The sequence below is a fragment of the Eptesicus fuscus genome, chromosome 7 (genome assembly GCF_027574615.1).
Source record: "Eptesicus fuscus isolate TK198812 chromosome 7, DD_ASM_mEF_20220401, whole genome shotgun sequence".
Taxonomy (NCBI): domain Eukaryota; kingdom Metazoa; phylum Chordata; class Mammalia; order Chiroptera; family Vespertilionidae; genus Eptesicus; species Eptesicus fuscus.
Window position 1 is genome coordinate 61,207,395 of NC_072479.1, and position 25,675 is coordinate 61,233,069.

Consider the following 25,675-nt stretch of genomic DNA (forward strand, 5'->3'; position numbering starts at 1 on the left):
GGGGCGGGGGCGCGCGGGGCCTTGTGGGAAAGCCCAGGGAGGCGGGGTGCGGCGTGAGTGGCTGTGGGCTGGAAGCGGCGGCGGTGCGGGCCCCAACGGCCCGGTGAGGTGAGCCGGCTTTGCAGTTATCGCCGAGGAAGCTCGTGGGGTCGCCCGGCGGGTGGAGGGGGCGCGGCCGCGGGTGCTGGGTAGGCGGAGCGGGCGAGGGCGGGCGCGGTTTGGCGCAGCGGTGTCCCGGGTAGCGGCGCGCCGCGGGGCGCGCTCCGGGAGGGGGTCGCCCGCGCCGCCCGGCCCTGGACGTTCTGCTCGGCTGACGGCCCCTCCACCCGGGCTGCCCGGGCATTGGGCGATTTGCGGTGGTCAGGACCGTAGGTCCACACTCCGGAGAAGTCCGCGGTGGGGCCTGCCCCCTTTCCGCGTGGGTGCGCGGTGCTCGCCTGGATACTGGGCGTGAAGTGACCCCCCGCAAGCACTGCAAGTTTCCGGTTGCCTGCCTGGACCTCACTCGGTCCATCGCAGGTTCCGTGGGAGAAGCTGGGCCTGCAGGGGTAGCAGAGGTGATGGGCGAAATGGAGAGGCTGTTGACCCCCCTACAGCATCTCACTGGCTTGCTGCATTTTTATTCAGATTTTTGAGTCCCCAGCAAAGCATTGTACTTGTTTTGTTTCTTAATGAGATAGACACATGTGATCTAACATGGGCACTGCCCGAAAGGAGCTTAAACTTAGTTTAGTGTCTGGGTCTAGGCTGGGAGTTAGAAGACCTATCTGCATTTGTAACATCTCTTTCCCGAATCCCGTTGTTTTTTTTTTTTTTTTTTTTAATATACTTTTTTTTTTTAAATTGATTTCAGAGAGGAAGGAAGAGGGAGGGAGAGATAGAAACATCAATGATGAGAGTGAATCATTGATTGGCTGCCTCCTGCACACCCCACAGTGGGATCAAGCCCGCAACTCGGGCATGTGCCCTTGACCGGAATCGAACCCCTGACCCTTCAGTCCATAGGCCAACGCTCTCTCCACTGAGCCAAACGGGCCAGGGCCCGAATTTCGTTTTTATTCACTTCTCTCCCGCATTCTACTTCCCCTTTCCCCTCCTCCTTTAAACTTTGAATCCCCTCTCACCCTTTGGTGACCTTGCACCATCACTTACCTCGTTCTCATATCTGCTTTCACCGTGTTTCTCCCCAGACCCCTCCAGCAGTCATGCACCGTTTCACAATGAAGATACATTCTGGGGAAAGTTATGAGAAATGCATGGTTAGGTGATTTGTAGTTGTGTGGAAGTCATAGAGTGCGCTTACAGAAACGTGGTACAGCCGACTGCACACCTAGGCTACGTAGTATAGCTTAGTGGTCCTAGGCTAGGAGCCTGTACAGCAGGTTACTGTACAAAACAACTTAGATTAAATCAAGCACGAGAGAAAATGATGGAATGAAGAGACTTGGTAAACAGGAGATGGATGAGGCTGCTAGTGTAACACAGCATACTTTAAAAAAATAAGTATAAAGTATACACTCTTACCATAATGATAAAAAGTATAGTATAGTAAATTATAAACCATTAATATAGTCTTTTATTATCAAGTATTATGTACTGTATAATTATATGTGCTTTACTTTTTTTATGTGACTGGCAGTGCAGTAGGTTTGTTTGCACCAGCATCACCATAAACACTTGAGTAATGCATGTGTTACATGGCCATGATGTCACTAGGTGATGGAAATTTTTCAGCTCTATTATTATCTTGCTAGAGGCCTGGTGCACGAATTCGTGCACTGGTGGGGTCCCTTGGCCTGGCTGGCGGTTGAGGCCTATCGAGGGGCCAGCTGGCTGTGGGGAAGGGCTGGACAGAGAGAGGAGCCACGGGAGGTTGGCCGACTGGCCCCCCCCCCCCAATCAGAGCTGATGGGGAGGGGCTGCAGGAGGTTGGCTGGTGGGGGTGGGTAGGGGCCGCGCAAGGTTGGTTGGCTGTGGTAGCGCACTGATCATCCTGCGTTGAGTGTCTGCCCGCTTGTGGTCAGTGCACGTCATAGCGAATGGTTGACTGGTCATTCTGGATTCCGGTCATTCGGTTGTAACTGTTGCTTAGGCTTTTATTATATAGACTAGAGGCCTGGTGCACGAAATTTGTGAAGGGGGGGTGTGTGTCCCTCAGCCCAGCCTGCACCCTCTCCAATCTGGGACCCCTTGAGGGATGTCCGACTGCCCGTTTAGGATCGGGCCTAAACGGGCAGTCGGACATCCCTCTCACAATCCAGGACTGCTGGCTCTCAACTGCTCGCCTGCGTGCCTTCCTGATTGCCCCTAACCGCGTCTACCTGCCAGCCTGATCACCCCCTAACCACTCCCCTGCCAGCCTGATTGATGCCTAACTGCTCCCCTGCCAGCCTCTTTGCCCCTAACTGCCCTCCCCTGCAGGCCTGGTCACCCCTAACTGCCCTCCCCTGCCTGGTCACCCCTAACTGCCCTCCCCTGCAGACCTGGTCCCCCCCAACTGCTCTCCCCTGCAAGCCTGGGTCCCCCCACAACTTCCCTTCCCTGCAGGCCCGGTTGCCCCCAACTTCCCTCCTCTGCCGACCTGGTCACCCCTAACTGCCCTCCCCTGCAGGCTATATCGCCCCCAACTGCCCTCCCTTGCAGGCCTGGTCCCTCCCAACTGCCCTCCCCTGGTGGCCATCTTGTGGTGGCCATCTTATGTCCACATGGGGGCAGCAGTCTTGTGTGTTGGAGTGATGGTCAATTTGCATATTACTCTTTTATTAGATAGGATAGATACTTTGGTTTTTGTGTCCTGGTACACAGGTGGGGGCCAGCTGATTTGCCCTGAAGGGAGTCCCGGATCAGGGTGGGGGTTCCTTTGGGGTGTGGGGCAGCCTGGGCGAGGGGCCTGTGGTGGTTTGCAGGCCGGCCACGCCCCCCGGCGACCCAAGCGGAGGCCCTGGTATCTGGGATTTATTTATCTTCTATAATTGAAACTTTGTAGCCTTGAGTGGAGGCCTAGGCCAGCCAGGGTGTGCAGAAAGCTTGGCTTCCTCCATTACCGGGGAAACCCAAGCCTCCTGCTCGCTCTGTGGCCGCAGCCATCTTGGTTGGGTTAATTTGCATACTTGCTCCTGATTGGCTGGTGGGTGTGGCTTTTGGGTGTAGCAAAGGTATGGTCAATTTGCATATTACTCTTTTATTAGATAGGATAGGATTATATAGATGGAACCATGGTTGTATGTGTGGTGCCTTGTCAACTCAAATGTGGTTATGTGGCACAGGAGCTCCCTCTTACAATATCAAAGACAAAATTATGTTAATCTCCTTATGGTAATCTCATTTACTCAGCCATATTTATTTCCATTCTTCTTAAAAATCCCATTAAAACTCTCAATAATCTTTGTATGACTAAATATAGAGATGATATATATATTTTTTATGTCTCACCTTGAATGTTTTTTTTTCCAATTTTTTTTATTAAGGTATTATATGTGTACATATCTTACCATTGCCACCCCCCACCCCACTCCCATATATGCCCTCACCCCCCAGAGTTTTGCATCTGTTGGTTATGCTTATATGCATGCATACAAGTCCTTTGATTGATCTCTTATCTCCCCCACCTCTCCCTAACTTTCCCCCTGTAATTTGACAGTCTGTTTGATGCTTTACTGTCTCTGTATCTATCTTTTTGTTCAAGTTTATAATGTTCTTTATTACCCATAAATGAGTGAGATCATGTGGTATTTTTCTTTCATTGACTGGCTTATTTCACTTAACATAATGTTCTCCAATTCCATCCAGGTTGCTGCAAATGATGAGAATTCCTTCTTTTTTATGGCAGCATAGTATTCCATTGTGTAGATGTACCACAGTTTTCTGATCCAGTCATCTGCTGACGGGCACCTAGGCTGTTTCCAAATCTTAGCTATGGTAAATTGTGCTGCTATGAACATAGGGGTGCATATATCCTTTCTGATTGGTGTTTCTAGTTTCTTCGGATGTATTCCCAGGAGTGGGATTACTGGGTCAAATGGGAGTTCCATTTTCAGTTTTTTGAGGAAACTCCATACTGTTCTCCACAGTGGCTGCACCAGTCTGCATTCCCACCAGCAGTGCACGAGGGTTCCTTTTTCTCCGCATCCTCGCCAACACTTGTCGTTTGTTGATTTGTTGATGATAGCCATTCTGACAGGTGTGAGATGGTACCGCATTGTTGTTTTGATTTGCATAGAGATGATATTTTAATCTTTAAAATTTTCTTTCCCCCATACAACCTCTACAGCATTTGGCACTGCTAACCTATCTCACCTTGTTGAACTCTTAAAAATACTCATCTGTGATGGTGCTCTCCAAGTTTTCCTCCCAGCTCCCTAGATGCTACTGCCTAGTATTTCTATATGGGCATCTCTTCCTGGGTTTGTTTAAATATTAGTGTTCTCTAATCTCTTACCCCCACCCCATAGTCACAGTTTCCATCTTTATGCCAATGATGCCCAAATTTAGAACTACCCTTCTGTAACTACCTACCATGTCCTCTTGATGTCCCATAAGCACTCAAATAAAACATATTCCCAAACTGAAATATCTGTCTTTTCATTTGTCCTCCAATCCTGAAGCCTCTTATCCTTTTAAAATTGTGATCCCTGACTCAGAATGTCACCACTAATCTTACCAGGCTCCCAAACAGGAAACCTAAGACACTGATGGAGTCCTCTGCACTCTGCAGTTCCTCAGTCTAATCAGTCACCATTTATTTTACCACCTTAATACTTCCACAGAGCTCTCTGGCATTTTAAGATCTGTTTCATTTCCACTTTCTCTTCCATGAAGAGTCCTTCATAGTCCCTCACTGTGTCTGCTCACTCCTTCATGTAAGTCACTTGGATGGCCTCTTTTGAAACTCTGCTGAAGTTGCAGCACCTATGGGGACTCTTCTTGAATCTACCATCCTACCATCTGATTTATGCCTGTCCTTTGTGGTCAGACCCATAGCATTTATATGTTTCTCTATAGCACAATGCTTCTCAACCAGGGGTTATTGTGCCTCTCAGGGAGACACTTTTGATTGTCACAGTCTAGTGGGGAGGTGGTCATACGGGCACCTAGGCGGTAGAGGCCAAGGATGTTGCCAACCATCCTACAATGCACAAGACAGTCCCCCTCCAATAAAGAATGGTTTGGCCCACAATGTCAATAGTCCCAGGGTTGAGAAACAAGTAAATAATTCAGTTTAACATAATATTTTGTTACTTAGTATTTCATTGTTTTGTTTTCTTCTACACTAGACAAGGGACTTTGTCTTATTTATTTTTGCATCCTTCAATCTTGATACAGGACACCTATCACATAGCAGAAGGTCAGTAAATGTTGAAAGAAAAAGGAGGAAAGGAGTTAATAAGTATAAATTTATTAACTCTAGAGATGAGCAACCAATCTGCTACCATGGGTACTTGCTAATTTCAGTGATTCCCTCCCGATTGCCTTTCAAAGTTTGGGGCTGTCCAAACTTGTTTTTTAAATTTTTTGTTTATTTAGCAAATGCTGATTGACCTATTTTAAAAATAATATACTGATATTTTCTTCAGTATCACTTCTATCCATATATCTTGGCCATTTATGACAAGGTAAAAAGCAGTTAATTAGCTAGATTTCAAAAAAAATAAAACCAGTAAATAATTTAATTCTTATTAGAGGTTGGTTGTTCAAAACTCTGCAGGCCATAATGACTTCAACTAATAAAGCAATTGAATTGCAACTACAAGTGAAACAAAATGCAGAAGAATTACAAGACTTTATGAGAGATTTAGAAAACTGGGAAGAAGATATTAAACAAAAGGATATGGAACTAAGAAGACAGAACGGTGTCCCTGAAGAGGTAAATTTCTTAATTAAATTCCTACTTCAGAATCCAGCAGAACTATTTACTTTAAAATAAAGCACCTTTTAAAATGGTTTGTGAAAATATTGAAATAGAAGTGATTTGCTTTCTCTCAGCATTTTGGAAAATTCTGCTTTTAAAGTCTTTGTAATAATTGTATTAACTATAGTAACACATTTTTAAGGCTTAGTGAGAGAAAGATCATATGATAATTCTTAAAGTAAATGAATAGCAGTATGGCTGGTGTGGTGAGTATATATATCATGTATATCATATATAATTTTGTAATGACACTAACATACACTGTTGTCATAAAAATGTAGATAGTACCTAGGTTTAATCACATGTTTCTCTAAAGACTGCATTTTTTATGCTAGATGTAATGATGTGGAGCAGTTCAATTTGCCATTGTATCACTGCTAATTAATTGTACTAAGGCTGAAGATCAGGTAGTTTTTGAAGTTTGAATTTAGGATTACAAATTAAGTGTATGATTAAAATTTTTGGGCAGTGCTTTTCTTGTGACTGAACAATGTTTGACATTTGTCAAAGGATGAATTAAACTTTTTAAGCATAAATTATCATTATACGTGAAGGTGGTAAGTTGGTATTTTTAAGCACTTGAAAATTAAATTTAAAAATACTTTTTACATGGAATATAATTTAGTGAGAATTTTAAACATCGCTAATTATACAAAAAAATTAATAATAGAGTGGTGCTCAAAACGTGTGTTTTTTTTTCCTTCCTAGAATTTACCTCCAATTCGAAATAGGAATTTTAGGAAAAAGAAAAAAGGTAAAGCTAAAGAGTCTTCTAAGAAAACCAAAGATGAAAATACAAAAAACAGGATAAAGTCTTATGATTATGAGGCATGGGCAAAACTTGATGTGGTAAGTTAATCTAATTATGTGTTTCTTAGTATTTGAGTAAAATTTCATGGCATTAGCTGAGAGTCATGGATTAAATGAAAAATAATGTTGAATTCTTACAACCTGTTTCTTTCTCTTATAAACTTGTATGTCGAATAAAAATAGCACATAGAGCCCGAACCGGTTTGGGTCAGTGGATAGAGCGTCGGCCTGTGGACTGAAAGGTCCCAGGTTTGATTCCGGTCAAGGGCAAGTACCTTGGTTGCGGGCACATCCCCAGTAGGGGGTGTGCAGGAGGCAACTGATCAATGTTTCTCTCTCATTGATGTTTCTAACTCTCTATCCCTTTCTCTTCCTCTCTGTAAAAAAATCAATAAAATATATTTTTTAAAAAATAGCACATAGAGGTCCAGTGTACTTTTCACTCAGTTTTCCCCAATGGCTACATTTTAATTATAGTATAGTATCAAAACCAGGAAGTTAACATTGGTACAATGTATGTATAGTTCTGTGCCATTTTATCACATGTGTAGATTTGGGTAACCACCATTGCAATAAAGATACAGAAATATTGCATTACCACAAAGGTCTCCTTTGTGTTACCCATTTGTAGTTGCATCCTCTTCCCTTCTCCCACCATCTCTAATCCCTAAACAGCCTGAATTCTAAGGTAGTAATACTCCCAGAAAAGAGTGAATCTACCAATACTTTTTTTTTTAAATCTTTATTGTTCATATTATTATTATTATTATTATTCAGATTATTCTTAAAAAATCTTTATTCAGATTATTATCTTTCTCTCACTATTACTTTATTATTATTATTACTTTATTGTTCAGATGTTCTTTTTTTCCCCCCATAGCTCCCCTCCACCCGGTTCCCATCCCACCCCATGCCCTCCCCCACTGTCCTCGTAGGTATAAGATTTTTTTCCAATCTCTTTCTGCACCCTCCGCACCCCCTTCCCCCCGAGAATTGTCAGTCTGTTCCCTTTCCATGCCCCTGATTCTATTATATTCACCAGTTTATTCTGTTTATCAGATTTTTTATTCACTTGATTTTTAGATTCACTTGTTGATAGATATGTATTTGTTGTCACTTTGTTGATCATAATTTTTTATCTTTACCTTTTTCTTCTTCTTCCTCTTCTTAGAGAATACCCTTCAGCATTTCATATAATACTGGTTTGGTGGTGATGAACTCTTTAGCTTTTTCTTGTCTGTGAAGCTCTTTATCTGAAACTTCAATTCTAAATGATAGCTTTGCTGGGTAGAGTAATCTTGGTTGTAGGTTCTTGCTATTCATCACTGAAATTTCTTGCCACTCCCTTCTGGCCTGCATAGTTTCTGTTGAGAAATCAGCTGACAGTTGTATGGGTACTCCCTTGTAAGTAACTGTTTTTCTCTTGCTGCTTTTAATATTCTCTCTTGTTTTTTGCCCTTGACATTTTAATTATGATGTGTGTTGGTGTGGTCCTCTTTGGATTCCTCTTTTTTGGGGTTCTCTGCACTTCTTGGATTTGTAAGTCTATTTCTTTCACCAGGTAGGGGACGTTTTCTGTCATTATTTCTTCAGATAAGTTTTCAATATCTTGCTCTCTCTCTTCTTCTGGCACCCCTATAATTTGGATGTTGGTATGCTTGAAGTTGTCCCGGAGGCTCCTTGCACTATCTTCATATTTTTGGATTCTTTTTTCTTTTTGCTCTTCCGGTTGGGTGTTTTTTACTTGCTAATATTTCAAATCTTTGATTTGATTCTTGGGACCCTCTAGTCTACTGTTGAATCTCTGTATATTATTCTTTATTTCAGTCAGTGTATGCTTAATTTCTGACTGGTCCTTTTTCATTTTTTTGGCATTCTCACTAAGATCCTTAAAGGTCTCACTAAGTTCCTTGGAGGTCTCACTAAGTTCCTCGAAGATTTTTAGAAGATTCTTGAGTAACCTTATAACTGTGGTTTTGAACTCTATATCCAGTGGTTTGCTTTCCTCCATTTCTTTCATTGGTGACATGTTTCTTTGTCTCTGCATTTTGACTGCTTCCCTGTGTTGATAGGGTGGCCTTGTGTGGTAGGTGTCTTATAGGGCCCAATGGCTCAGCCTCCCCAATCACCTGAGGTGGACTCTCTTGGTGCACTGCTTTGTGGGCTCTGTGCACAGTCTTGTTGTAGTTAAGCCTTGATTGCTGTTGGTATCACTGGGAGGAATTGACCACCAGTCCAATTGGCTGTGAGGACCAGATGTGTCTACAATGGGAGAACTTCTGTGCTAGAGACACCCTTATGGGGCAAGACTTGCTTCAGTGGGGCTTTGGTGCTCACTGAGTCTGCCCCTTGAGTGTGTCGCTTATGGATGTGAAGAGTTGTAATCTGTATGGTCTCACACTGACCACTGGGTACACTGGCTCTTGGATCTCCAAGGAGGTGCAAAGTCAGCCTCTGCCTGAGGCCACCCAGCAGGAGCTACAGAGAGATCTGCAGATTCCTACTCTTTGTATGGGGTTTGGAAGTGCCCAGATGAGGCCCAGCTGTGAAGCAAGGCAGGCTGCTGCTGCTGCCGGCCTTGGGCCTTCTTTTGGAAGCTCTGAGGCTCTCTGACCCAGCTGCAGTTTGACAGGTTTAAGGCGGAGAAAGGACTGGCCATTCATATGCAAAAGCCACCTTGCACAGCTTGGGTGGGGTTGTAAATTGGGTGGGACAAGGTCTCAGGGAATCACTAGGGGGAAGCATACAGCAATGGCTTCCATTCATGGGGGTGTGTGTGTGTGTCCCTCAGCCCAGCCTGCAGTGGAGAGGTCCTTGCACAGGAACAATGATCGCTGCGAGCACCTCTGAGAGAAAGCTGCCCTCGCTTCCTATCCCGATGCCAGATAGTCCAGTTTCTCTCCGTATGAGTCTCGGTCCCCAGAGTCTCACCCGGAACTGGAGTTCAGAGCAATCAGGAGCTTGTATCTCCCTCCTGATTGAAAAAACAACAACAGCGCACCTGGTTGCCAGCCCGTTCTGTGTGCACCTCCGCACCTCCTACTCCTCTTGGTTTACCTATGCCACCATCTTGGTTCTTTCCCACCAATACCTTTTTTATAGACTGAAGGACCTGTTGAATACTGGCTAAAAGAGAATGCCTTTGTGTCTAGTCTTAGGGCTCGGGCTGTATGATAATAAAAACAGGTCTGCTTTGATCCCAGGAAGGTGAGAGACCAGGAATAACAAAAGTGTAGTGTGTGCTTCCCATCTCCCATGATATGCAGTGTAACTGGAGAACCAGTATTCCTCCTCAGAATCCTCTACTCAGTGCTCCAAGCAGCCACTGTCAAGCCAGGGAACCTGTGAAAGGAAACCTGTTGGCCAGCCTATTTTAGAGTCTTAAGGTTTGATTTGGTTAGGTTGATTTGGAATATACAGTCCCTTTTAGTCTTTTTAAAAAGACTGCCTGGAGTGGCTCAGTGGTTGAGAGTCTACCTATGTACCAGGAGGTCATGGTTTCATTCCTATCAGGGCACATGCCTGGGTTGTGGGCTCAATCCCTAGTGTGGAGTGTGTAGGAGGAAGCCAATCAATGATTCTCTCATCATTGAAGTTTTTCTCTCTCCCACTTCCTTCCTCTCTGAAATTAAGAAAAATGTATTTAGAAAAAAAGTGTTTATTATGTAATATTTGATTCGTACAAAAGAGCATGTGGAGATACATGTTCTAAATCATAATAAAATAAATACAGGCTGGAACAAAAGTAGGTTCCAGTTGTTCGTATAATTAATAATAACTCAAGAATAAACTTTTGTGTACTCAAAGCTATGAATCTACTTTTGTCCCACCCTGTAAAGAAACAAACCTGGTGCTGGGAAAGAAGCTGAAAGGCAGAAGAGAAACCAGTCAGACTTTTGTTGATGAAGAGTCAGCTGATGGTGGCTTAGAAAATTATTGCACTTTGATTTTCTGCCCCCTCCATGTCTAAACCAGAAGTTCTTTTGGTGAATGTATGAACTGTAGCAATAATGTAGGCATCAACATTACACTGGTCAAGAACAAGTGCTGTCTTAGTTACCAGTCTGAGAATAGCCCAACTCAGCAAAAAAAAAAAAAAAAAAGTCCCATGTACTATGTGAACCGACTTTCTAATTTAAAGAGAATTTTTCTAATCCTGTTGAAGCTGCCAGTTTGCTCCTTCCCTATTCCATCTTTTCTCTCTTTACCCCCAGACATTACCACTACTCTGATTTTTATGTTTATTATTTTCTTTGCACTTTTCTGTTTTTATTGAGATATAACATACATAGAGTCCAAAAACCTTACATGTGCAGCTGCCTGAATTTTTAGTCATGAATTCACCTGAGAAACCACCATCCAGATCAAGATACAGAACATTTCCAGCATGCCACCAGCCTCCCTGTTCAGTTAATTACCTCCAAGGGCAGCCACTATTGTGGTCTCAAATATTATAAATCAGTTTTGCCAGTTTTGGAATTTCATGTAAATGTATCATACGTATGTACTTTTGTGTCTGGCTTCTTTTGTTAGCAACATCTGAGATTGATCCGTATTGTTAGTAGCAGTAGTTTGTTCTTTTCACTGCTGATCAGAATTTCACTGTGTGAATATATCACAAATTTGTTTGTTTTTGTTAATCCTCACCCAAGGATATTTTTCCTTTTTTGTTTGTTTGTTTGTTTTTTGAGAGTGTGAAAGGGAAAGAGAGGGAGGGAGAGGGAGGGGGAGGAAGAGGGAGAGCGAGAAACATCTATGTGAGAGACATCAATTGGTTGCTTTACACATGAATCCTGCAACCCAGGCCTGTGCCCTTGACTGAACCCAAGCACTTGATTTTGCTATTGGTTGATATTAGGTTAGTTTGGGGTTATTTGCAAGCTTCCATTAAACCATAATACTTCACTGCTAATAGTTTGTGATTTAGGGGTGGTTTGTAGACTCTTTTGAATTAGCTTACTTTATGAAATCAAAGTCAAATTCTTTAAGTGGTTTGGATCTTGGTTTTCTAAACAAGAGTACCTTTTTTCCTGGAATCTCTCATTGTAGTCTTAACAATGAGAGATTATTTGGTTTGCTTTTATAGACCTTTAGGTCCTTAGATCATAACAACTTAAATTCTGTTTAGTGTACTTTTTTTAATGTTCATGTAATTATTAGGTCCTTAGATCATAACAACTTAAGTTCTGTTGAGTGTACTTTTTTTTAATGTTCATGTAATTACTAGAGGCCCGGTGCACAAAATTCATGCATGGGGGTGTGTGTGTCCCTCAGCCCAGCCTGCACCCTCTCCAATATGGGACCCCTTGAGGGATGTCCAACTGTTCTCTCACAATCCAGGACTGCTGGCTTCCAACCGCTCGCCTGCCTGCCTGCCTGATTGCCCCTAACCACTTCTGCCTGCCAGTCTGATCACCCCCTAACCACTCCTCTGCCAGCCTGATGGACGCCTAACTGCTCCCCTGGTGGCTGGATTGCCCCTAACTGCCCTCCCCTGCGAGCCTGGTCACCCCTAACTGCCCTCCCCTGCAGGCCAGATCACCCCCAACTCTCCTCCCCTGCAGGACTGGTCACCCCTAACTGTCCTCCCCTGCTGGCCTGGTCACCCCCAACAGCCCTCCCCTGCAGGCCTGGTTCCCCCTAACTGCCCTCCCCTACAGGCCTGGTTCCCCCCAACTGCCCTCCTCTGCCAGTCCGGTCAACCCTAACTGTCCTTCTCTGCTGGCCTGATCTCCCACAACTGCCCTCCCCTTCAGGCCATCTTGTGGCGGCCATCTTGTGTCCACATGGGAGCAGCCATCTTTGACCACATGGGGGCGGCCATATTGTGTGTTGGAGTGATGGTCAATTTGCATATTACTCTTTTATTAGATAGGATGAGCACTTTTCCTCTACTTATAATTTCAGGAAAGTATCCTTGATGAACTTGACAAAGAAGAGAGTACCCATGATTCTGTGTCTCAAGAATCAGAGTCAGAAGAAGATGGAATTCATGTAGATTCACAAAAGGCCCTTGCTCTAAAAGAAAAGGTACTCTTTGGGATAGCTTTAGGTTTCTTCAGGTGGGTAGGATATATAGAAAATCATGTGGATCCCAGGATTTCTTCAACATAGTTTAGGGGTGTTCACTCTTTAAGTTGTTATCGGCTGTACCCTTATCAGAAGGCAGTATAATTTAGTGATTAGGAGTGTGTGTTCTGAAATCAGATTGCCTGGGTTCAAATCCTGTGATAAGTTCTTTAAATTCCTTGTAGTATTAAGTTTTCTCAGCTGTAAAATAAGATTAATTTTATTAATAAACCTCAATGGGTTGTTGTGAATATTAAATTAATTCTTATACGTAAAAGTGCTTAGACCATACAGAGAGTTGTTCTGGGATTTTTGTAGTAGACTGAAGTAACTTAAAATTAGTGTGTGACTCTTGACGTGAATATTATATTCCACTTCTCCATATCACAGGCCATCTGTGGTTACTTTTAGGAAAGTTCATCTTTCTAAGGAGTGCCTCATTATTAAAAAATTAGGTATATTGCTCTTCAAAAAGGTGGCACTCTTCAGATTAAACTTCATTTTGATACCTTTTTTGTTTACATTTCTGTGGGTTATTATTGTCAATAAAAGTATATAATGCTAAGTATTTTTTTCATTTTTCTGCCAGAACCCTCAGATTGTGACCAAACTAGGACTCTATAGTGAATTTCAACACTTGTAAAAAGACCATTTTGTTTTATTTTCATTTCTTTATTGTTGACCTTGATCACACAGCTAATAAATTATAAAGAGCTGGATAATATTGGGGAAAAATGGCTCTGTAATTCTGTGCCAGTATATATCTGACTTGTATGCTTTTTTCAGGGCAATAAGTATTTCAAACAAGGAAAATATGATGAAGCAATTGAATGCTACACTAAAGGCATGAATGCCGATCCATATAATCCCGTGTTGCCAACAAACAGAGCATCGGCATACTTTAGAATGAAAAAGTAAGGAATTTTTATAATGTGTGCATATTTTGTGTGTATATGGAGACTGATATTTTAAAATAATTTTTATGACAAAATGTGTGGGAAGGGCTGAAAAAGTACTACATTTATTTCAGCTGTAAATTCTTATAGCTCACTCCCTCTTACTGAGTTATTTTATTTAAACCATTTTATTTAAAACATTCAGGTGCTCAAACCATGCCCCGTAGTTCACTTTACTGAAGTGTTCCTTCTCCAAAAATCAAATAATGATGTTCTATACCTAATTCACAAAAGAAAAAGGAAGTTAGCTGGGTGATTTCCTTTTTAGAAATTAATTTTTCTCCATTATTTTGAAAAATTGTTTATCTACTATTTAACCTAGAGAACTTTTATTATGGTGAACTTAAAATATATTCCAACATTTATCTTTAAGTCATAATGACTCTAAATACATTCTTACTGTTGAAGAACATAAATGTGTTATGGTCTTATCATATGCAGGGAATTTTTAAAAGATAAACACCATCAAGGAAGACATTCTTACTGTTTTAATTATCATTTGGAAATATGAATTATATTGGTGTCTGAGTTTTTACTATTTTAAATAGCATATTTATATTTATTTATTTTTAATCCTCACCCGAGGATATATTTTTATTGATTTTAAAAGTGGGGCAGCGGGGAGAAAGAGAGAGACATCAGTGTCAGAGAGAAACATTGATCCATGTCCTCCCATACATGCCCCAGCCGGGGATCAAACCCACAACCTAGGTATGTGCCTTGACTAGGAATTGAACCTGCAACCTTTTTGGTGCACGGGACGATGCTCCAACCTACTGAGCCACCTGGCCAAGGCTAAGTAACGTATTTTTAGATCTTTGAAATGTATGTTATTAATATCCTGACAAATTAGGGAAATATTTATATTTTATAATATTTGATATCTACAGTATATGTAAGTGCTGAAGAATAATTTTAAATAATTTCACATGAACCCATCACACGATTTAAGAACCAGAACGTTATTACTTTTGAAGCTACCTTGCTACACCTCTCCATATGCTGACCCTTTTCCCTTTTAGTTAACCACTACCTTCGGTTGTATATCAGTTTTGATTAAAAAAATGTTTATTAGCCCTAACCGGTTTGGCTCAGTGGATAGAGCGTCAGCCTGCGGACTAAAAGGTTCCAGGTTCGATTCCGGTCAAGGGCATGTACCTTGGTTGCGGGCACATCCCCCCAGTAGGGGGTGTGCAGGAGGCAGCTGATCGATGTTGCTCTTTCATCGATGTTTCTAACTCTCTATCCCTCTCCCTTCCTCTCTGTAAAAAAGCAATAAAATATATTTTTAAAAAGTGTTTATTATATATATATATAATATATTGTATAACTTTGCTTATTTTTGAACTATAAAAGTATATTGAATGTAATCTTAAATTTCTCTGAACATTACATTTCTCAGATTCCTCATGTTTGCATGTAGCTGTAGACTTCTTCACCGTTACATACAATTTCTTTTTAGGAATACACCATGATGTATCCATTCTCCTGTTGCTGAATTGTTGGTTTATTTATTTCTTCCTCTCCTTCTCCCCACTCTCTCTACCTCCCATTCTACTTTTCTGCCTTATTTAAAAACATTGATACTATGAACACTTTTCTACATGTTTCTTGGTGCTGGGTGGTAGGGTGTGCACATGTTCAACTTTAAATGGTGATGACCAGTTGTTATAAAGGTAGTTGTACAAGGTTACAGTTCCTATTAGCAGTGTATAAGAATGCCTGTTCCGTGTCTTTTTTTAAAACTTTTTTAATTGAATTTATTGGAATGACATTGGTTAATAAAAATACAGATTTCAGGTGTACAATATTATAAGACATCATCTCTATGTTGTTGTATTGTGTGTTCACCACCTCAAGTCCTCTTCTATATCTTTACCACTCTATATAATAAAAGCCTAAGTGACCATTATGGTGGAACGACCAGAACGACCAGTTGCTATGAGGTGCACTGACCACCAGGGGGCAGATGCTCAATGCAGGAGCTGCCCCCTGGTGGTCAGTGAGCTCCCACAGAGCTCACTGAAGCCAGGCTCATGGCTGGCGAGCACAGCCGTGGTGGCAGGAGCTTCTCCCACCTCCGTGGCAGCACTAAGGAGCAGCGAACCGAGTGGTAAGGAGCATTGAGCAGGCAGGCAGTAAGGAGCAAGGAGTCCTGGACTGCAAGAGGGCACAGGCCAGGCTGAGGGACCCCCCCCTTCCAGTGCACGAATTTCATGCACCGGGCCTCTAGTACTGATATAATAGGGCTTCTTAATTGCTTTCAGTCAAGGGGTTGTAAAATGGTAATTCATTGTGGTCTTAATTTGCATTTCCCCAGTTTCTAATGAGGCTGAGCATCTTATATGATCATTCACCACTTGTATTTTCTGTGAAATGCTTGTTTTGACCATTTTTCTGTTAGGCTGTTTTGCTATTAATTTTTACTTTATTCTAGATACTAATTCTCTAGTGCTTGATTATAGTAATTAATTATCTTTTAATTTGTAGCTTATGTCCTTTATGGAGTCTTGATAAATGGAAATTCATAATTTTAATGTATTTTTTAAAAAATGTTAGCACTTTTAAAAATATGATTTGTTAAAATAGTTTCCTTCCCTGAGTTTATAATCTCCTGTATTCTAAAAGTTTTTATGTCTTATGTTTCACATTTAAACATTTTTATATATGCTGAAGATAGAATTCCAATTTCATATCTTTTCATATGAATATCCCAATTGTTCCAGCCCTATTTATTGAGTATCTATGCTTTCCCCATGGATCTGCAGTGCTACCATGTCATATCTCAAGTTTGCATGGATCTCTTTCTCATCCCTCTATTCTTACATTGATCTGTTGCCTCTTACTAAATCCATTCCATACTATCTTTAATTACTATAGCATTATAATTTTAAGTCTTGGTGGTATTTGGTGTAGGGCATGTTATCCTGCCTTATTCTTCAGGAAGGTGTTGGATGTTCTTGGACTTTTGCTTCTCAATATAAATTTATGATCATCTTGTCAAATTCCTTGAAAAATTATGTTGGGATTTTTCTTACAATTGCTTTGTATTTATAGACTAGTTTGGAGTGAATTATAGTTATGTTTTTGTGCCTTATAGGTGAATGTGAAATGCCTCCACTTAAGTCGTTTTTGATATTTTTTAAGACAGTCTTGTAGTGTTCTGCCCTATGGCACTTGTACATCTTTAGTTAGATTTATTTTTTGTTGCTGATCTCTACTAAAGTAGCCACCTTGCTAAACTTTGTTATTTCTAACAATGTCTCTAGATTATTTTGAGTTTTTTAGGTATCCTATCGTGTCATCTAAGAATATCAGTTTTGTTCCTTCCTTTTCAGTCTTTTTAGCTGTCTTTCTTATGGAACTATATTGACCAGGACCTATAATACAATACTGAGAAAAAAACAGTGTTCTTTGCCTTAAAGGTACTGCTACTTAACATTTTACTATAAAAAAATTATTGCTTTTAATAGGCTTAACTAAGTAAAAGGAGATGAGAAATATCCCTTCAGTTGGGAAATTAACCCCTTTTTGGGGGATTTCAGAAACAAATTTTGAAGTTTTAATTTAACAAATGATTTTTATTAATGTCACTTTAATTTTTTTTTAATTGCAGGTTTGCTGTTGCTGAGTCTGATTGTAGTTTAGCAATTGCCTTGAATAGGAGTTATACAAAGGCTTATGCAAGACGAGGTGCTGCTCGATTTGCTTTGCAAAAATTAGAGGATGCCAAAAAAGGTATTAATATTTTCCAGATCATCATTATCTAAAACAAAACCTTTAATAATTTAATTTAATAGATGTTATACAAAGAATATTGGATAATCAGAGTTATTACCTTCAGAGAGTTTTCTGTATTTGAATCAAGTTCATTTTTGTAATTTAAAAAGTTATCTTGATATTTTTGGAAAGAATGCATTATTTGCCACCAATGAAATTTTGGTTCAAATTCTCATTCCACCATGTATTAGCTCTGTGACCAGGGGAAGGTTATGTATCGTCTCTGATTTTCAGTTTCTCATCTGTAGACTAGATGTTGGCTATTGTGAGGTTATAAGTAACTAGAGGCCCAGTGCACGAAATTCGTGCACGGAGGGGGGTTGTCCCTCAGCCCAGCCTGTACCCTCTCCAATATGGGACCCCTCACCGGGATCGGGCCTAAATGGGCAGTCGGACATCCCTCTCACAATCCAGGACTGCTGGCTCCCAACTGCTTGCCTGCCTGCCTTCCTGATTGCCCCTAACCGCTTCTGCCTGCCAGCCTGATCACCTCCTAACCACTCTGCTGCCAGCCTGTTTGCCCCCAACTTCCCTTCTCTGCCAGCCTGGTCACCCCTAACTGCCCTCTCCTGCAGGGTTGATCACCTCCAACTGCCCTCCCTTGCAGGCTGGGTGCCTCCCAACTGCCCTCTCCTGCTGGCCATCTTGTGGTGGCCATCTTGTGTCCACATGGGGGCAGGATCTTTGACCACATGGGGGCAGCTATATTGTGTGTTGCAGTGATGATCAATCTGTATATTACTCTTTTATTAGATAGGATAGAGGCCTGGTACAGGGGTGGGGGCCAGCTGGTTTGCCCTGAAGGGTGTCCCGGATCAGGCGGGGGTTCCCTTGGGGCGTGGGGTGGCCTGAATGAGGGGCCTGTGGTGGTTTGCAGGCCGGCCACGCCCCCTGGCAACCCAAGCGGAGGCCCTGGTATCTGGAAATCATTTTCCTTATAAAATTGAAACTTTGTAGCCTGGAGCGGAGCCAAGCCTGGGGCTCCCTCCGAGGCCGACAGCCATTTCTGTTGGGTTTATAATTGAAACTTTGTTGCCTTAATCGGGTGGGCCTGGCCAGGGTGTGTGGAAAGCTTTGCTTCCCCTGTTGCCAGCGGCAACCCTGGCCTGCTCTCTCAAGCTCCATTCTGCCACCATTTGTTTGAATTTGTTTACCTTCTATAATTGAAACTTTATAGCTTGAGTGGAGGCTTAGGCCTGGCAAGGGCAGGCGGAAAGCTTGGCTTCCTCTGATACCTAGGAAACCTTGCTCTCTGCGGCTGTAGCCATCTTGGTTTGGGTTAATTTGCATGCTCGCTCTGATTAGATGGTGGGCGTGGCTTGTGGGTGTGTCGGAGGTATGGTCAGTTTGCATATTTGTCTATTATTAGGTAGGATGATTGTAAAGCTCTTAATACATTTTTATTTATTTGTAATTTGTCAGCATTTTATTATTCCATAAAATTGGTATGTGTAATATAAATTATAGTCTGAATAAAGATGATAGCTAAAAGATCCTTAAGCTTTTTGGTTTTATGATATACGAATTATGATAGCAAGAATCCTTCCTGGTGGAAGAAACAGATCTGTCAGGGTTTTGTCTGTCTGGGGAGAGAATGGAGAGAGCCCAGTAGTCTAATGTTAGTATTTCTTAGTTTCTCTTCATTTTGCTATAGGACAGTTGCCTATTTGTCACCTGTTGCAGCAAGTAGTTATTGTTTTTAAATATGTACCTTTCAAGTATTCTTTATTTTCTCTTTTACTCAGATTATGAAAAAGTATTAGAACTGGAACCAAATAACTTTGAAGCAACAAACGAACTCAAGAAAATTGATCAGGTAAACTAGTTATTTAAATTAACTGCATTACTTACTAGCTTTATTTGATGAAGTAAGGGTTTTAGCATAGACTTTGTACTATAGATTATTTAGTATAGGCATTTTTCTAATTTTAATTTTTTGTACTATAGACTTTTTACCAAACAATTTTCAAATAAGAGGTAGTATAATGGTATTTAAAGATCCTTAATCATCATTTTAGAAAGTTGTCTGAGATCTTTAGAACTACTGTTGCTTTACCATTTTTCCCCAGGTGACAGAATTATTTTTCATTACCCTACTAATTTTGTTTTGTTTTGCATTGTTTTGGCTTGTGCTTTAATTTCTGTACTAAACTTTTGCATATTTCTTTGATTTTGTAATTTTTAAGTTGTTGCATCTTTGTAGTTTATATCATAGCATACATATATATATATATATATATACACTAATTTTTTTAATAGTAAAAAAATAGTTATGTAAATGTAAAATTTGCTTCAAATGATACTGAGCAGTTACATATTCCTTTCATTTTGCTGTTGAATTAGTTATAATTATTTGCCATCTATTGAAACTATGAGAAAAAAGTGACAATGATTGGGTAAAATCTGCTTCTAAATATGGCCATTATTTATTGCACATAAAAACCTGTTGGTAAATATATCTACTTGATTATAATTGTGAACTGTGCTGTATATTTTGCATTTTGTCCTAAATCAAATAATGACTATGAAAATTAAATTTGAGAATTTGGTTATGTGGTCATAATTACCTATTTTCTTTATGAAAATAGTTCCTTGAACAGTAACTGGCCTGTGTGGAAATTCAATAAATATTTGTTGAATAAATAAACAAGCACCTACCTTTCGTGGATACTACTTATTTTAATTGGAATAAGATGCACATTAAATTTATTATAGTCTTTTGCCTTTTATTTAATAAGTAGAAAGACTTTGAATTAGTAAAAGTATTATTTTGTGAAATGTAGCAGGAATTCTAATATAGTTGAGTAATTTATTATTTTAGAGTCAAATATGTATGCATCTTGCATTACCTGTTTTAGTTTAGCTGCTATGTCTCCTAGGCTTTAACATCCAAAGAAAACTCACACCCAAAGGAAGCTGACACAGTGATTAAGTCAACTGAAGGAGAGAAAAAACAAATTGAAGAGCAGCAGCATAAGCAGCAGGCAATTTCAGAGAAAGATCGGGTAATCCAGAGGAAATCCACCATATATGTGTTACTCTTAGTTTCTTATATATCAGTTAAGTTTTTGTCTTTTCTAGTATTACATTAAAATTCTTTTTTCAGTAGGAACTGAAAATTAAATAAATATAATAAAACTTCTGAAGCCTACTAATTCAAAATTTAAGTAATTGATGACTTATTACATAATTTTAAAAAAACATTTAATTTTAGGGAACAAATTACTTTTGAGCATTTTAACATATTTACATGTAGTTATAAATTTAACAGAAATAAGTTACAATTTGTTCTTATAATTTTTTTCATTAGTTCACACTAGACTATCTGGTAAAAAATTCCAGTAGAAATCCTGAGTTGAGTTTTAATTTAATATATTTATAGCTTTTCATGGACCCATAGAAGACTCCTAGTAAATGCTTATGGAATGATCATTGATTGTGATATACCTGACTTCGATTATAAGTAAACGTTACAATAAAATCTAGTATACACATTTCAATACAGCTTAATTTATCCTATGTTTAGGTTTATTAACATCACTGAAGAGTGAGTTGTTCAGTTCTGATACTCTGTTCTTTCACAAAAATTATGTGAATTACGAACATCTTTTGTACAGCTTCTAAATAACTAAAGAGTATACTATTTGGGCCTCTTTATTAAAATATGTTTAAAGTTGAGCTTTGTGTAATACTTAATTAGTAAAATAATGGTTAATGCTACAGAGTAATAGAGTAGTGTACTTTTTTGGAGGGAAGCTGAAGAGAATAATAACATTCTATAAAACAACCCAAACTAACAAATTCTAAAACATGTGTCATGGACTAGATTTTTAACAAAGTATACTTTAATTGTTTATATAATAAACTGATGAGTGGTGTCCTTGTAGTGAATTCAACTAATTTTATTGCATATGTTTTCATTCTTCTTCATACTTTCCAAAATGATAGGGGAATGGATTTTTCAAAGAGGGAAAGTATGAAAGAGCAATTGAGTGCTATACTCGAGGAATAGCAGCAGATGGCGCTAATGCCCTTCTTCCAGCTAACAGAGCAATGGCCTATCTGAAGATTCAGAAGTAAGTATTGTTTCAGGTTGAAAATGAAATTTACCTTAAATTGGCATATTGGCTAAATAAATTAAAATTTATTTACTCTTAAGCATTAAAATTAAAATGAGAGAATGTCGTAGTACATATTAAGTAAATTTAGCTCTCGTAAATGTTTTTCCACTTTAATAGTCTGGCATCACACAGTTGAACACTTTTAAATTGCTTTATGCATGTTATTCTGAATTAGTGATTTGAAAATTATTTTTAACTTTAGAATCCTTTGGGAAAAATCTTATCTGGAAGTGTTTTTTGTATATATACTTTTATGTGTATTTATACATACACATATATAACAAACGGGAATTGCTGTCATTGAAACTGCTAATTGATTATACCTGCAACTAAAACTTGGTTTCTGGATATTCTCAGGGGCTCCAGGTTAGGCAATCAGCAGGGTAACATCTGATGGCAGAATCTATGTCTTACATTTCTTTGTATCTTTTGTAATAATATTGTACACACTAGTGACAGAATTTTTTAAAAATGCTATAAGTATTATAAATAGGGATTTTAAATTTTTTTGTGCCATGGACTCCTTTGGCTGTACTGTGAAATGTTCTCAAAATTATTAAATGTATAATTATACATTTAGGGTTATAAAGGACATCTCCCACATATTAACTAATAAAGTGCGGATAAGGAATACTCAGAAATCAGTATTGATGATAATGTTACTAGTGTGATAACATATGACTTCACTCTTTGCCATTTGAGTGACTCCTAGTGATAAAATTGCCCAGTTGTTGGCTAGCTATTACATAGGAGTGTCTATAAACAGGGATACTACTAGGGGCCCAGTGCATGAATTCATGCACCTTGAAAGGAACGGTGGGCCGCGAGGCTGTGGTGGGCACAGGGGTGGGTCTCAGCCCACTCTCTGCACCCCTGTCCGGCCCCTCCCGCCACAGACCCTGTCTGCCAGCAGCCCCGCTCCCACCGCCGCTGCTCCCATGCGCTGATGGCGCCGGCCCCACTTGCACCCGCTGACGGTGTGGAGCGATTGGGGCCGGCGCCAGCAGTGGGTGCGAATGGCGGCTGCTGCCCTGGTCGCCCCTCAGGAGCAGGGGGAGGTAGAGAAGCCCTCAGGGGTGATCAGGGCCGGCAGCCACCGCTTGCACATGCTGACAGCACCGAGCAATTGGGACCGGCGCCAGCGCCATCAGCGGGTGCGAGCGGGGGCTCCAGTGCCGTCAGTGGGTGCGAGCGGGCCATCGCCAGTAGCGGGTGCGAGAGGCGGCTGCCAGCCCCAGTCGCCCCTCAGGAGCAGGGGGATGTGGAGAAGCCCTCAGGGACAATCAGGGCTGGCAGCCGCCTCTCTCACCTGCTGATGGCACTGAGCAATTGGGGCCGGTGCTGGTTGCTGGCAGCGGGTGCGAGCGGGGCCGGCACCAGCAGCAGGTGTGAGCACTGGGTGGGACTGCGGCGTGCAGGAGCAAAGAATTTTCAGTAACCACCAAAGGCTCACTCTGATGACAGCGATTGGTGCCCCGCTTTGGTCTCGCACCCCCGCTTACCTGCTTCATCATCTTGACCGCGGCCGACGCCCACCATGTTCTGCACTCTGCTGCCGACACCTGTCATGTTCCGTGCATGCCCCCTGGTGGTCAGCACATGTCATAGCAACCGGTTGTTCAGTTGTTTGGTTATTCCACCGTTTGGTCTGTTTGCATATTAGCCTTTTATTATATAGGATTGTATAGGACTAGAAGCCCGTTGCACGAAGATTCGTGCAATAGACCTTCCTTCACCTGGCTGCCGGCACCAGTTTTCCTCTGGCACCTGGGACCCAGGCCTTGGCCCTGGCCACCCACCAATTGGAGCGCCTCCCGCCGACCACGCCTTCCGTTGGCCCCATCGGTCCCGCCTCAGCGTTGGCCGGTGGGGCCGGCAGGAGGAGCGGGGGGCGAGTCCCCGCTCCCCGCTCCTCCCGCCGGCGCAAACAGCCACCCTGAGTCCCCGCCGCCCGTGCCTTCCACCGGCCCCATCAGTCCCCCCTCAGCAGCAGCCGTTGGGGCCGGCCCAATCGGCCACCCCGAGCCCTGTCCCCCGCGCCTCCCGCCGGCCCAATAGTGGGCATAGCGAAGGTACGGTCAATTTGCATATTTCCCTTTTATTAGGTAGGATAGGATGATCACATGCAGACAAGTAGCAGGTTAAGTTGTTACTGTAATTCTGAAAGGGTGATATCTCAAAACAATTTGTGAGATATCTGTCACAAATATAATGTTATATGAAAATATCTGTAATTTTTATTGGTGACAAAGGCATAGGTACTGCTTTTACTACTGTGGTTTGTTATCTGTAGTTATAATAGAAAGAAAAACGAAAGTTTATTTGAAAGCTAGTAAAAATAAGGATGTAATGTTTTTCCCATCTAAGTTTTCAGATTTCTCAAAGGGCCTCAAGTTAGGAACTCCTATCATAGAAGTAAATTTTGGTTGTGTATTTAACCTTATTGAATCTAAAAGACATAACTAGAGATATATTATTTTGACTAGTCAGAGTAAAGATCATTGCATGTCTTGTTAGCTTATGAAAATTTTGATTTTTGCTATTCAGGAATTGTGCATGATTTAAAAATTGTAAGACTTGGATTCCTAGGTTTGACTAATGCCAAGAATAATAACTTCTAATAGGTGACAAATTATATCTACATTTATGAGTGCTCTAATTTATTGTATTATTATATTGTTTTAGTTGATAATCACAATAGTATGTTATAGTAAGTTAATGGTATATTTTAAATTAAATATGACTCTGATTTGTATTTTTTTCTAGTGTATCTTTTAGATTAACACTTAATACAGAAGTTTTCTCCACCACATGGTGACTGTTGTCAGACATTACAGATTAGATGAGGAATATAAAGAGGGACAACTTTTCAAACAGGAATTTGAGCTGAAATGAGATCTAAAGGGTTAATCTGCATTAGTGAGGTGAAAAAAACAGGTGTCCCAGTGGAGTTCACAGGCTCAGGAATGGGAAATTTCATGGTAATTTCTAGAAAGGGCAGGTGGTCCATGTTATTGTTGTTATGCTGGGGATAATGGCAAGGATAAGGCTGGAGAGTCAGACAGGCCCCTGACTTTGTGTTCTGCACAGGAGCTTGACTTTATCCTGAACAGTATGGGGGCTATGCAAGTATCATGGTTGGGAGAATGATATAATCAGTCAGGTAGAAAACATATTGGTAAGGGAATGGACACACACACACACACACACACACACACACACACACACAGAAAGATCTTCTTTCTCTCTTGTTGAAAAACGAATTCAAGAATTCAGAAATTTTTAAGTTCATTAGAAGATCTGATTTTGTTCAGAGTAGATCTTGTTTTGAGGGTATAATGATATTCACTTAGGCCAGTGATGGGCAAATACAAAATACAAATCGGAGTCATATTTAATTTAAAATATACCATTAACTTACTATAACATACTAATGTGATTATCAACTAAAACAATATAATAATACAATAAACTAGAGCACTCATAAATGTAGATATAATTTGTCACCTATTAGAAGTTATTATTCTTGGCATTAGTCAAACCTAGGAATCCATGTCTGACAACAGTCACCATGTGGTGGAGAAAACTTCTGTATTAAGTGTTAATCTAAAAGATACACTAGAAAAAAATACAAGTCAGAGTCATATTTAATTCGCCAAACTTCGCCAAAAAACTGAGCATAACTCGGGTAGTGTGTCACTTTGAGGAAAAAACATTATTTCGCAAATGTTTCATCCTCAGGAGCAGCAAATGTTTCATCCTCGGCATGCGGCCGCTGTGTCATCAGAAATGGCTACGCGTGTCAGTGCTGACACACGTGTCATAGGTTCGCCATCACTGACTTAGGCCTTGGGGAGAATGTAATCACAGGAGATTCTTTTTAAAAAGTATTTTTATTATGAAACTTTTCAAACTTTCATGAAAGTGGTATAAAAAGCTCCATGTTTTAAATCATCTAGTTTAAAAAAGCCATAGCTTTTTTTTATCATATTTGTCTCAGCTTTTTTTTTTCTCCTGAATTGTAAATAGTT

General features: G+C 40.7%; 1 protein-coding gene across 3 annotated transcripts in view; it reads left to right on the forward strand.

Annotated features, from left to right (window-relative positions):
- The first annotated feature begins 69 nt into the window (after window positions 1–69).
- The window catches only part of RPAP3 (RNA polymerase II associated protein 3), a 42,333-nt gene continuing 16,727 nt past the window's right edge, over window positions 70–25,675 (forward strand). For all 3 annotated transcript variants that reach the window (XM_028144241.2, XM_054719138.1, XM_054719137.1), the window contains exons 1-9: window positions 70–108; window positions 5,705–5,863; window positions 6,617–6,757; window positions 12,626–12,748; window positions 13,574–13,701; window positions 17,360–17,481; window positions 19,269–19,339; window positions 20,403–20,528; window positions 21,472–21,599. In XM_028144241.2, the coding sequence (XP_028000042.2) occupies window positions 5,711–5,863; window positions 6,617–6,757; window positions 12,626–12,748; window positions 13,574–13,701; window positions 17,360–17,481; window positions 19,269–19,339; window positions 20,403–20,528; window positions 21,472–21,599 (992 nt within the window). In that variant the 5' untranslated portion in view covers window positions 70–108; window positions 5,705–5,710. The remainder of the gene's footprint in view (window positions 109–5,704; window positions 5,864–6,616; window positions 6,758–12,625; window positions 12,749–13,573; window positions 13,702–17,359; window positions 17,482–19,268; window positions 19,340–20,402; window positions 20,529–21,471; window positions 21,600–25,675) is intronic.